This window comes from Schistocerca americana, chromosome 4 (genome assembly GCF_021461395.2).
Source record: "Schistocerca americana isolate TAMUIC-IGC-003095 chromosome 4, iqSchAmer2.1, whole genome shotgun sequence".
Classification (NCBI taxonomy): Eukaryota; Metazoa; Arthropoda; class Insecta; order Orthoptera; family Acrididae; genus Schistocerca; species Schistocerca americana.
The window spans coordinates 537,331,562-537,346,006 of record NC_060122.1 but is presented as its reverse complement, the minus strand read 5'-3'; the positions used below and the strand labels follow the sequence as shown (position 1 = coordinate 537,346,006).

General features: G+C 39.0%; 1 protein-coding gene across 2 annotated transcripts in view; it reads right to left on the bottom strand.

Moving 5' to 3' along the window:
* Positions 1-14,445, bottom strand: part of LOC124612786 (coiled-coil domain-containing protein 102A) — a 149,805-nt gene that overhangs the window by 76,244 nt on the left and 59,116 nt on the right. For both annotated transcript variants that reach the window (XR_006979570.1, XM_047141183.1), the window contains exon 5: positions 6,186-6,297. Coding sequence is in view for 1 of the 2 variants with exons in the window: in XM_047141183.1 (XP_046997139.1) it covers positions 6,186-6,297 (112 nt within the window). In the remaining variant the exon portion in view is untranslated. The remainder of the gene's footprint in view (positions 1-6,185; positions 6,298-14,445) is intronic.

The window sequence follows — 14,445 nt, the reverse complement described above, 5'->3', positions numbered from 1 at the left end:
CAGCTACCCCTATTGTCACTTAGAATTACAGGGTGTAGAACTACACTTCCCAGAGAATTCGATGGAGCTGCTATAGCTTCTGCAAGGGAAACCAAACACACGAGCTTCATGGCTAAACAGGCAGAGCAAATCCTATGTGACAACTCAATAAGATAACTCAAGGATGGATTGCCTTAAGCACTGCAAATATCAGATGGAAAAGCAGGCCAGTCGTACTGTATGTTTCTCATACGATCTTCTACAGACTCACTAGCAAGACTGAGACACTTCAGGAAGTTTAGTAAAGTGAGGGGATCTACCAACTACGACTTTAACTTGGTTTTTCTGCTTGTAGTGATCGGTCATCTGAACCATTTTGGCTATTTGTGCACACTCCCTGGCCCAATCTAAACCTCCATATGTCACTGTCCATTTCCTCATATGGTAGTCTTACATATGTCTCGCTTTAAGCTAGCAACATTGCTTGATTCCCACACATAAGTTAGTATCATAATCAGAGACGGTGTGCACAAAGATAGAAATGGTCTTGATTCCTTGTGATAGTGTCATTCTCCATTAGTAGGAATGAAATACTGCTGTGAGCTTGAAAGGAGACATACATGAGACTAAGATATAAAGAAGCATGCAGTGACATATGATGGTTTGGATCTGGCCGGGGTGTGTGCATGAACAGCCAGAATGGTTCAGGTAGGCACTTCCAGTAAGTGGGAAATTTGGGTTCGAGCCCTGGTCCAGCACAAATTTTCATATATCACAATTGTGTAGTATAGCTATGCCCACAGCAGTTGATAACATGAAGTTTGCATTCAGTGAATAATTTGGACTAATATTTCACACAGCTGCTGATGGTCAAATCATATATAAGTATTATATTAAAATTAAACGAATGCAGCATTTTTCCGCTATGAAGAAGATGTATCATATTAAGAGTGGACCACAAAACTGTAATCTCAGTCATATTTCAGAAACAGTTTCTGTGAAACACCAACAAAATCAGCACCCCAGGAACTTCTTACATCGGCATAAAACTTCGATAGCACCTGCAGCAGAATGATTTTGTACTTCAAAGACACCAGATAATCTCCTCCTGGCAAAAATACCAGCATTGTGAACACTAGCCCTGAGATGAAACTAAGAAATTAAAGGTGTGTGTCATTATGAAAGATCAAACACTAATACAGTAGAAGCCAAAAATACCGCAGACCGAAATACCGTGGATTTGGATATAAAGTGGTACAAAGTATGTCTCCCAAAATAAAATGTCATTTCTGAATTATTTTTGCACTCTCAGCATATTTTATAAACTTGAAAAAATGTTATTATAGTCTGCAAGTAGCCTTTTTGCAGTATGGTTTACTACTGCAACCTTAAACTCAATCTTTGCTTTGTCTTACTAACAAATTAGGGTTGTTGCTAGACAGAAGCTTTTGATACACCCCTCACTATTGATGCAGTCAATGAAGTGCAGCAGTGCTTGGCAATAATAGAAATGAGCGTACCCATGTTGACCATAAATTATTCATTCACTGTCCAGATTTCTGCCTGCTTGTTATGATGTCACAGAAACGGAAAGCATATTTTGTGAGTTTTAAATTAAAAATTATTGACTGTGTGAAGAATGGTGAAACTAAAGCACATGTATCATGCGACTGTGGTGTACCAGAAGGGACAATCACAAGTTTTGTAGAACTGAAAGTGATGCTGGTATGTCCAGCTCATCCACCTGCTGATGCATATCAATCAAGAGATGGAAAAATAAAAACTTTGTTTTTATCAAAAAACATGATGGCATTAATTCAGCCACTGTATCAGGGCATTATACATGAATTTCAGGTTCATTATCACCACAAACTGTTCACTTCAATAGTAAAGCCAGATGACAAAATCAAAATGTTCTTGAAATCTGTAAATCTTAACAAATATTGTGTATTTAGTAGGCCTTGCATGGCAAAGCACTGGTCCAACCACTACAAGGAATTGCTGGAACAAGTGCTCTATTGAAGAAAATGCGACAGATGAATGTTGTAGTAACATAGATTTTAACAGCAGTGACATCCAGTTGCATGTGATGCAATACTGATCTCAAATCCTTGAACCGTTGCGTAGTCGCTGACAACAAAGAACTGATTTCAGAGATTATTGATGACAAGGACATTATTGATCCTGTCTGAAATGAGAGTAGTGAAGTAATTGAGGATGATGAAGCTGAAGAAGAAGGTACAGATGACATTGTCAGTACACGTGAACTATTGGAGACTACCGTAGAAATAAAGTGATTATGTGGAAGAAACAACAAAGTGAACCAAACCAAACTGAATTATTGCACCTGATGAGCAGAAAACAATGTGAATTACAGAAACTGTGTGAAATAACCCACCAGAAACAGCATAATAATGACATACTGTAGCTTGCAGGCAGTGTTGTAAATTATCATATTGTATTTGATAGTGTACTTTATATACAGAATTGAAACTCTGTTACAGTATGCTTGATTATCTAATTGCTGTAACTTGTTTGGTAAGTTTCTGAAATGTTTTACTTCTAATGTTCTTTAAATTTAAATACAATATAGTACAGTATGTATAATACTGCTTTATGAGTTCTTCCAAACTTTCCATGCACAGTTTGTCATTACGTGTCTTCCTCTCGACATACCGCAGGTACGCTATAACTCAGGAGTGAAACATGTCCCCCCCAACAACTGCGTTATATCAGCCTTCTACTGTAGTTTGTGTGGTTGGATATTGGTATTCAAAGACAGCAAAAATGGTATTAAACAAGGATAATAAAGTACATAGAGTGCCAGCCATCAAAATTGCAAAACAATGAAACTGGCAGAAAACAAACATCAAATTGGCATGAATTATGCTACATGCTTGAATATGCAAATGATTAGCATTTCAGCACAACTGGACGAGGCAGATAATTGTAACACCATCAGCATTTTGTATATCAGGAAAGATTATGCAGCAGGTCTCATTCAGAAAACACATTCAAATGTTGAAATCCCAGGATGGAATAATGGCAATATTATGAAAAGGATACATTGCTACTCATCATGCAGTGGAGATGCTGAGTCACAGACAGGCACAACAAAAAGACTGTTAAACAAGTAAGCTTTTGATCAAAAGACCTCCTTCTGTGGAGTTGACAAAAAACACAGACACATGTGACCACTGTCTCTGGCTACTGAGGCCAGGCTGCGAGCAACTGTGCATGTAGGGAGAAGCAGCCTGGGTGGTGGGGGTAAGGAAGATGCTGGGGTGGGGAGGGGGAGAGGTAGCAGATTAGAGGTGGGGCATAGTAAAGTGCTGCTTGTAGGAGCATACAGGGACAAGATGGGGAGAGCATAGGGCAGCTAGGTACAGTTGGGAAGTTAAGATGTAGGGCGATATGGGTGGCGGAGGGAGCAGAAAAGGAGAGAAGTAAGAAGACTTTGGGTGTGTTGGTGCACTAGAAGACTGTGTAGTGCTGGAGTGGGGACAGAGAATGGGACGAAGGACAGTAACCAGTGATTAACGTACGCTGAGAGCGAGGGGTGGGGGTTACAGAAATGCAGGGAGAGTTCCCACCTGTGCAGTTCAGAAAAGCTGGTGTCGGCAAAAAAGGATTCAGACGGCACAGGCTGTGAAGCAGTCACTGAAGTGAAGAACACTGTGGTGGGTAGCGAGTTCAGCAACTGGGTAGTCCAGCTGTTTCCCGGCCACAGTTTATCGGCGGCCATTCGTGAAGACAGACAGCTTGTTGGTCATCTTGCCCACATAGAACACAGCACGGGGTCTGCTGGTTTAGCTTGTAAATCATGTGGCTAGTTTCACAGGTAGCCCTGCATTTGATGGAACAGGTGATTATTGCGACCAAACTGGGGTAGGTGGTGGTAGGAGGATAAATCAGTTCTTGCATCTAGGTCTGTTACAGGGATAAGAGTCACGAGGCAAGGTGGTTGGGAGCAGGGGTGGAATGGGGATAGATAGGGATATTGTGTAGCTTTGGTGGCGGCGGAATACCGCTGTTGGAGGAGTGGGATGGATAGTGGGTAGGACATTCCTCATTTCAGGGCACGACTAGAGGTAGCCAAAACCCTGATGGAGAATGTGATTCAGTTGCTCAAGTCCTGGGTGGTACTGAGTCACAAGGGGTATGCTGTTCTGTGACTGGACGGTGGGACTTTGGGAGGTGGTGGGTGACTGGAGGGATAAGGCAAGGGAGATCTGTTTCTGCACAAGGTTGGGAGGGTAATTTCGTTTATGTAATTTTGGTCTCTGTTCCCTTTTGTTATTCACTGTTCTTCATCCACTTCCATGCTCCCACTCCAGCACTACACAGTCTTATATTTTTACTTCTCTCCTTTTCCACTCCCTTAATCCTCCTCCCTCCCCCTTCCCCTCCTATCCACCATCTAGCCTCACAACTGTACCTAGCTGCCCTATCCTCTCTCCACCTTGTCTCTGTGGACTCCCACAAGCAGTACTTTACCATTCCCCACCCCCATACCTGCTATCCCCCCCCCCCCCTCCTCCTTACCCTCACCACATATCTCTGCTATATGGTGAGTAGTAATCTATCCTTTTCATAACAATGACATTCAAATGTCACTGGTTTTTAACAAAACTGTGTTATGCACTGTGTTACAGGGGAAACATCTACCAGCACCATTGAATACAACAGTAGCACGATTGTGGCCTATCGAGACTATGATTTATTGTCCTGCAACACTGCTACTCGTATTGACTGGTACTCCATGACTGCCATGAAGATATGGACTTGATGGGTTCAGGTGGAGCATACTCATTGTTACACAGGATTTCAACAGCTCACATGACTAGCAATCAAGAGGACACATATACTAGTTACTCAACTGTGCAGAATTGTACAGCCACATCAAATACCCTGAGCCAGGAAATGGTTTCATTTTCAGCAAGGCAAGCAGCCAGGCAGACAGTGCAACAATGTATGCACAGTGAGCATTGTAGTGGCTTCCCTCGGAACAGCATCAGAGAGAGGCCTGATAACAGTAGTGTGCCCAACGACTTGCAGGAGTGTCACTAGAGTCTTTTCATTGAGTTCCAGTTCTGTATACAAAGAACAAATGCTGCCAAGATTGCACTCATCACCACCATACAGCCCCAGCAAATGGCTTACGGGTATGGGGTGCTGTTGGGTACACAATACGATCACCTCTCGTTTTCACAGTTGCTAATTTAGGCAGCACCCTTTACATTTCCAAAATTTCAACAGCTGTGCTCTACCTCAAGGTCACTGTGATGTTATCTCTTGACAAGATTATGCAATACTTATGCTGCCCCTGCTGTCCTGACTTGCCTCGATACAGAAGTTGTCAGACTGTTGCCCTGGGAAAAACAGTCTCCAGATCTCAAACACATTGAAAACATCTGAGCATGTGTTGCTGAGAGACTGGTTGGCACCACTATGACTGACGAACTCTGACAGAGAGTTGAAGTAAATGTACCAGTAAGTATCATTCATGCTCAGTTCAACTAAATGCCTCGCCGGTCAACAACTACTGTTGCTACTAGAGATGGCAGCTCTGTGCACTAAATTTTTCATCCTGTGTATCACCCGGTCAACTAGCAATTTAATCACATAATCTTCCTGCTATATTGTACATCGATAACAGGTAAAATTTTGTTATTTAATAAGATTCCTGGTGTTGTAATGTTAATAGCTAACAGTGTATAAGAATCTGTGGTGGTAGGAATCCACTTCTGTGTAGCCGAGATAACTGTATGACACACTAGAGGACCATCAACACACACTAGTCGCAATGACAAGTAATACTTCTACATCATTTAATAATAATAATATTCTGCAACACAGCGAGTACATTCAATTGAATGTTTCCAGAATGAGATTTTGATTCTGCAGCAGAGTGTGCACTGATATGAAACTTCCTGGCAGATTAAAACTGTGTGCCAGACTGAGGGCCTTTGCCTTTTGTGGGCAAGTGCTCTACCATCTGAGCTACCCAAGCACAACTCACGCCCTGTACTCATGGGGCTTGGGTAGCTCAGATGGTAGAGCACTTGCCTGCGAAAGGTAAAGGTCCAGAGTTTGAGTCTCAGTCCAGCACACAGTTTTAATCTGTCAGGAAGTTTCAATTGAATGTTGTTCTCGGTTGGAATACAGTAAGTCTGCATTAAGTATTAAATATGAATGCTACTTACCTCTGCTCTAAGGAGCGCAAGTCGTCCTGCTATACCACCGTCTTGCACCCTTGTCTCACCAGCCAGATCTCCGCGTAACCTGTCCAAAGCTCGTTGCAGTGCTCCTTTTTCTCTGAAACAGAAAAAAAATTCTCTACATAATTAATGGAACTATGGTACATTGATTTATTTGCTTTAGTTTCAAACTCCTATTTTTCTCTTTAGTGGACTTCCACCATTCAAAAACTATCATGCAACACCGCTTAATATGAAAATTATTGTGCAATTATTCCTCTTTATAGAAGATATACAAAATTAAGAAATAGGCTTGTTGTTCACAGTGACACATAACATCATTAATGCCAATACATTTACCAAGAGAATTAAACAGACTCGATACATACACTTGTAAAAGTGTACACAATTTAATCAAACAATGGAAAATCCAGGACAGAATGTAACAATATAATGAAAAGGAAGAAGACTGTCACAAATAAAGCTTTTGGTGCATAAGGCATTTGTCAAAAATAGACGGCACGCGCACGCGCACCCGCACGCGCACCCGCACCCTCACACACACACACACACACACACACACACACACACACACACACACACACACACACACACACAAAAGCAATTTACATACACATGACTGCAGTCTCGGGCAACAGTACCCACACTCAGTCTTTTTGCTGTGCCTATCTGCTTCTCAACGCCTCTGCTATATGGTGAGTGTACACAATTTAATAAGCATATCTTTGCACTGATATAATCTAAGCCAGAAGTGGACCATACTTCCTGGAAGTCTGGACTGACATGCAGGTATTTTTTTAAGGGTGATGTTCTTTGTGTTCTAGTACTGAATCTCTGTTCCTGGAGAAAACACTATACAGTGTTTGAGTCAACAGTCTTCTGACTGGTTTGATGCAACCCACCATGAATTCCTCTCCTGTGCCAACTCTTCATCTCAGCGTGGCATTCGCAACCTACATCCTGAAATATTTGCTGGATGAATTCCAATCTCTGACTTCCTCTACCGACTTCCTGTAGTACCATGGAAGTTATTCCATGATGTCTTAATAGATGTCCTAGCATCGTCTTTGCTCTGTCCGTCATGAGTTATTTTGACACTTAGCAGTATTCCCGAACTTCATCTACTTCGTGATCACCAATCCTGATGTTAAGTTTCTCGCTGTTCTTATATAACATTAAGGTGATGTAATCCTCCACTTTTGAAAATATTCAGAACAACTTCACAAACAGAAAAGGAAGACAGAAAAACAGGTCACTTGAATGATACTCTCGGTTATACTCATACAGTTGTTTGTCTCTGTAGTTGACTGGGAAGGCTCAGCGTACAACCGCTGACACTACCATAGATTTTCCTTCATGGAAGAGGTCCACTACAGAAGTGGTGGTGGGGGGGGGGGGGGGGGGGGGCATTAGAAATCGGTGAACTATTTGCAGCAAAGCAAAATAATGTTTCACTTTTAGTTAAGGAAATGAAACCAAGAAAATGAAAATATGTGATCTATCTAGCAACGTAACTACACATTTGCAGTTTTGTGGTATGATCACCCATCACAAAATGTAAGACCTGTCTTGGCTTCCTTCACCTAACATTTCAGGAAGCATAAAATTCAATGGCTATTGGTAAGTTGATGTTTGCCATCATAAACAGGAAATTCCTGGAAAGCAAAGTGGATCACAGTGAAAGTAAAATAACTAAGAAATGTCATACAATTTGTGAATGGCCAGGGAATTTACTTGGAACACAGGGATCCAGAAAGAAAAGGAACTTGAAATAAATCTACACCTACAATCCAACAGACAGCACAAAGTGAACCAAAATGGCACATAATGAAAAGAAAGAGGTGTTTGAGAAGGGCGTGAGACAAGATTGTAGTCTATCCCTAGCGTTATTCCAACTGTACCCTGATCAAGCAGTAAAGGATACCAAAGAAAATTTTGGAGTAGGGATTAAAGTTCAGGGACAAGAAATAAAAACTTTGAGATCTGCCAATGACATTGTAATTCTGTCAGAGACCACGAAGTACTTGGAAGAACAGTTCAAAAGAATGGCAGTGTCTTGAAAGGATATAAGATGAACATCAACAAAAGCCAAATAAGGATAATAAACTGTAGTTCAATTAAATCTGATGATGCTGAGTGAATTACATTTGGAAAGGAGACACTTAAAGCAGTAGACGAGTTTTGCTATTTGGGCAGCAAAATAACTGATGAAAGCCAAAGTAAAGATGATATAAAGTGACGAATGGCAATGGCTAGAAAAATGCTTCTGAATTTGTTAACACTGAATACAAACTTAAGTGTTGGTTGGTGGATCAGCTTGGGGGAGGGGACCAAACAGCAAGGTCATCAGTCCCATTGGATTAAGGAAGGATGAGGAAGGAAGTCAGTAGTGTCCTTTCAAAGGAACCATCCAGGCATTTGCCTGGACCGATTTGGGAAATCACGCAAAACCTAAATCGAGATGGCCAGACATGGGTTTGAACTGTCATTGTCCTGTATGCAAGTCCATTGTGCTAACAGACATAAGTGTCAGGAAGCCCTTTCTGGAGCTATTTATGTGGAGTTTAGCCATGTATGGAAGTGAAACGTGAATGATTAACAGTTTAGACATGAAAAGGGTAGAAGCTTTTGAAATGTGGTGTTACAGAAGAATGCTGAAGATTAGATGGATAGATCATGTAACTAATTAGGAACTATCGAATAGAATTGGGGAGATAAGAAATTCGCAGCACAACCTGACTAAAAGAATGGATTGCTTGATAGGACACATTCTGAGACATCAAAGGATTGCCAATTTCGTACTGGAGGGAAGTGTGGGGGATAACAATCACAGAGGAAAACCAAGAGTTGAAAACAGTAAGCAGATTTAGAAGGATGTAAGTTGTAGCAGTTATTCAGAAATAAAGAGGCTTGCACAGGATGGAGTAGCATGGAGAGAGCTACATCAAACAAATATTCGGACCGAAGACCCCAACAACGAACAATTGCCATTTCACCTTCTTTCTAATCTATTTGAAAATGGTGTGCAAGAATAAATGTCAGTGCTTAATCAACTAAGCATGACTTACTTACAGTCATTGTCAACATATGTGAGAAAGAGTAGTATATATCGAACTTGTCTTGGATTATGTGTTCTCTTTACATTAATATCTCTCCTGAAGTGTTGCTTGCTGGAGACTGTTGGCCATTTATATGATGCTCTTGTACTGAGTAAATAAATCTGTGGTAAATTATGCATTTCTCCTTTGAATTTTCCCTATTTCTCCTATTAATTCTACTAATAAATACTGACCCAGATATGAAAAGACCAAAGTTCTTGTAAGTGGATTAATTACAGTTTTTCACAACTCTTTCAATGAATATCTGTTTAGTAAAGGCTTCAGAAACTTGATTATGTGGTTGCTCTACCTTAAATTACTGTGCACTGGTGCTTCTAAATACTTGACTGCAGTTATGTCACATATTGTCACCTATGTATGTATACTACATAACATCTGATCTTTTTGAGGGTGAGCAAGAAGTCTTTGAGCCACCAAGATGGCGCCGATAGGAAAGTGTAGTAATACTTCGCTCTCGTCAAAAACAAACAGTTTTTCGTGTAGAGAATGTGAAAAGCGAGTGATGAAGGGTATATTGTGTGTCAAGTGCAATTACTGGTTGCACAAAAAATGCATGAAAGTGAACCTAAAATTCATCAGTGGTGATATTCCATGGACATGCTACGTTTGTTTACGAGTCGAAAAACCCGATCTTGTAAGTACAGTGGACTCAAAAAATGAATTTATAAGGTTGCTGCAAAAGGACATTGAGGCATTAAATACCAAAATAATGACTATAAAAAAAGAAAAAGATAGATTAATATGGGAAAAACAGGCCTATGCACATGAAATGGGAATTGAAGAAGATACAAAAAATAAAATTATAAAGAAGCTACATAAGGATACTGCAGCATTGAAAACTAAATTACTGACTACAAAGAAAGAAAATGATACATTAACCGAAGAAAAACATTTTTGTGTGTGAGATATCCATCAAACGGAAATAAGCGAAACAGAATCCAGGGCTTCTGGAAAACACCAGCCAAGTACGAAACAAAACCTGCAAAACACACATGGTGTGCGAAATGTGATCAAAAACAATGTAGAAAACCCACCCACCCGACTATCTGTAAACAAATATAAATGGGAAACAGTGATCTACAAAAAGGACAAAAGTGGAAGTGCCGCAGCAAAACCGACTGAAAAAAATGGACTTTCTTGTTGTTGGTGAGTCCATACTGAAAAATGTTACAGCTCCAGGCTGTGAAATTGATGTTCGTCCTGGAATCCGATTGCATCAGATCAGCAGACACTTTCAAAATATTCTAAATTTGAAACTGAAAGCGGAAATGGTTTAAAAGTACAAATACGAAGGTGTGTTGGAACAAATTCCATCCAGAACAGCAGTGAGGAAGAAATGATCAGTGAAACACAGAACTTGATCGCTCAGCAAAAAGTGTGTTTGCAAATTCAAAAACTGTCGTAGTGCAATTTTACACAGAAGGTCAGTAAGCGATACATACATAAATAAGATAAACATTGGAATCAGGGAACACTGCGACAAGCTGGGTGCAATTTTTGTAGACTCAAATAAATTTGTAAGTAGTAAGTGACTGGGAAAGGAAGGGGTACACTTGGATAGGTTAGGTTCAATGACTTTCAGCAAAATGGTCGTAGACATCCGCAGAATCATTAAAAGCAAGGGAAACTGAAAACTTTCGAAAGTGGTGAGAAAGCAAAAGTGGTGATCCAAAATGGAAACTATAAACATAATGGAACAAGTGAGGCTCTTCAGATTATAAACAAACCCAAAAATTCTATCTTGATGCATCTAAATATAAACGGTTTAACAGAAAAATGTCCAAATCTAGGTTATTCTAAAATTGATGAACTGTAAGTTATACTTTATGAACTGGCAAACATAAAGGTAGTCTGCATAAATCAACACTGGCTCACAAAAGAATGCGTAGACATTCTAAATAAAATTAGTAGTTTCAAACTTGCCAGCAGCTTTTGTAGAAAAAACAAATCTCGTGGAGACTCCTGTATCTTACAGGATGCCTCCTTAAACTTTAAAGTGAAAGAAGGTTTTAGTTATCTAAATGAAGCATGTATTTTTGGAAGCTGCTGTGTAGAGCTGTGCGATTTAAATAGTGTGATAATATCAATTTACAGAATTCCTGGGAGTTCTGCTACTAAGTTGTTCTTAGAAAAATTTCAATATCTCTTAGTTAAACTTAAAAAAAGAAAGCAAGAAAAAGATTGTGATTGCAGGAGACTTCAACTTAAATACAGTAATTGAAAGCAGTGTCATTGAAAAATTTCGTGATTTAATCAAAAAATCTGGTTTCAAGTTAAACTTTACTATGCGTGCTAGAGAAAACTTCCATTCAGCAACGTGTATAGGTAATATTATTACAAATTATCAGTTTGATGATACAAGGAAGTTTTGCCTAGATCTAGGGATATCTGATCACTCGGCTTTGTTTGTAGAGCTCCCCAAAACAGAGAAACTAAAATCTGAATCGTATATAAGAAGGAATTTTAGCAAAGAAAATTTAGAGTTATTTTGTGATAAGTTAAGTGTTATAAGCTAGCCTTTAGACTACTGTGATTCAAGCAACAAAAAATTTGATAAATTTCTAAATTGTTTCTTGGGTGTATTCAATGAACTATTTCCCCCAAAAACTTATCAAAATAGAGTCAGGAATAAGTGAAATTGGATTACCCCAGGCATAAAAATTTCAAGTGCCAGAAAAAGACAGCTGCACAATAAGCTCAAAGTAAATAGAACCCCAAATTTTGTGACTTTTGTTAAGTGCTATAAGGCTACATTCAAAAAAGTGATATTCATAAACAAAGAAAGAAATAAAACAAAGGCAGTCTGGTCTGTTGTGAAATCAGAGTTGGGAGTCAATGTTAAAAGTCAAGAAATTTCTCAAATTAGGTTTCAGGGTGATACTATTGTAAATCATGTTCAAATGTCAAACTGCTTCAATGATTTCTTTGTCAATATAGCAAAATCTGATGTAGACTTGATAGCCCATCAGGACAATGTTATTTTCAGGCAGAGAGATGACATACAAAACATTTGTTTTAAAAAAACTCAGAAAGATGTGGAAGACATAATATTATCATTAAAAAACAAAACTTCAGATGGATGGGACGGAATACCTTCCATGGTAATCAAGGTGGTATGCCACATTATTTCACACCCACTGACTTATTGTAAACCAGTCCTTTGAACATGGGTTGTAGTGCTTCAAGAATTTCTGCGTAAATTCTAGAACCACTGATCCTTCTACCATCTCAAACACACGATATTTTAAATATAAGTGGTAGAGTGGAAGTGTATCTACTGTGCCACCTGTTTCTGCGTGCAGGTTGGAAATTTGTTATGAGAAGGCTATAAGAGTGGCGGTCCACCGACGACGACAAGTGTTTGCCACTAGCACCACAGATGCTGTGTGAAAGAACACAGAGTAGTTATATGCTATTCTTTGCTGTGTTAGTGAATTGTGATTATTATAAAAAAGAAAAACGAACAACTGAATACAGACTTTTAACTTAATTCATGTCTTAGTTCTGAACAAGGCAAGACGCATGTGATATTCACAAATTATTTGGTTGTCAAGCCAATGCAATTATGAAAGTGTTTAACTGAGTCTAATGTTTGATGACTAAGTTGATTTGCAGAAGTTTAAATGATTGTACGAGAAGTGGTAAAGTTGTTTCCTGTGAAAGTTAAAAATATATCGTAGTTGAACTGAAAGTATTCTGAGAGTACCCAATTATTTCAAGAGTAGAGAAATAGTCAAATAAATTCCTATAACCAGCAATCGTCTTCGGAGAAGAAGTTTTTGGGAGATCCAGAGAAGAGGACTGACTACACACATCACGGAAGTCAACTGGTGAGAGTGAGGAGTGAATTGTAAATGCAATCCAGTTTTGCACCACTTCTTGTGTTGTCAAAACGTTAGGACATAGTGAACTAAGGGACAGGACTTGAAGAAAACGGGAATTTCAAGACGGAAATGGGAAGAAGATATTTTGAGTTGCCACAGCGACCACGCATAACAAGATACAAAAACTGTTTCGAGTAACTGGATTGAGTCCAAGGAACCAAATGGAAGAAATTTGCAAATGCAACACAGTAAAAGATGGGAAACTACTGGCCTATCTCCCTCCTTCCTGTTTTTTCTAAAATATTTGAAAAACTTGTGGCAAAACAACTAGAAAATTTCCTTACAGTAAATGACATTATTTTTAAAAATCACTTTGGTTTTCAAAGAGGAAAGAGCACTATAAATGCCATCAGAGAATTTACAGTAAAAATAAGCTCATCACAAGACCAGGATACGAAAGTCTCAGGAATATTCTGTGATCTAATAAAAGCCTTTACTTGGTGAACCTCTCATTATTAATTCACAAAATGAAGAGCTATGGGATCGAAGATACTGCATTACAGTGGTTCAACTTTTATCTGACAGAAAGGACACAAAGAGTTATTTTAACATCAAATTCAGTTAAATACTACTCCGAATGGAAAATAATTTCCCAAGGTGTTCTGCAGCGTTCAATGCTGGGTCCTTACCTTTTCTTGTTGTATATAAATGATTTACCATTAAATATTGATGCTCATTCAGTCTTGTTTGCAGATGAAACATCAGTCCTGATAGAAAATGAGACAACAGAGAAGATTCCAGATAGTATAGAAAATGTTCTGGGCAAACTGCAATCCTGGTTCCATAAAAATGGACCAAAGCTAAATGCATTTTGTCTCTAAATCGTCACCAATATGTCCTGTGCAAATAGCCCATAATAATCAACTGATGACAGAAGTGAACCATGTGAAATTCTTGGGCCTAAACCTTGATAAAAGTTTTAACTGGAAGACACATATAGACTTCCTGGCAAATAAATTAAATTCTGTAGCTTTTGCAATGTTTATTTTATCTGCTTCCACTCATATGGACACAAGAAAGACAGTCTACCACAGTTACTTTGAATATGTTATTTGGCACTGGATAATTTTCTGGGGAAACTCTAGACGCAGTACAAGGCTACTAATTCTTCAGAAAAATCATTAGAAACATGTGTGCTGCCCACAAAAATGAGTCATGTCACCCTTTGTTCAAGAAATTAAAAATATTAACAATTACTTCAATTAATAGTAAATTTTTGAAATTTTTATTTTTGTATATAAT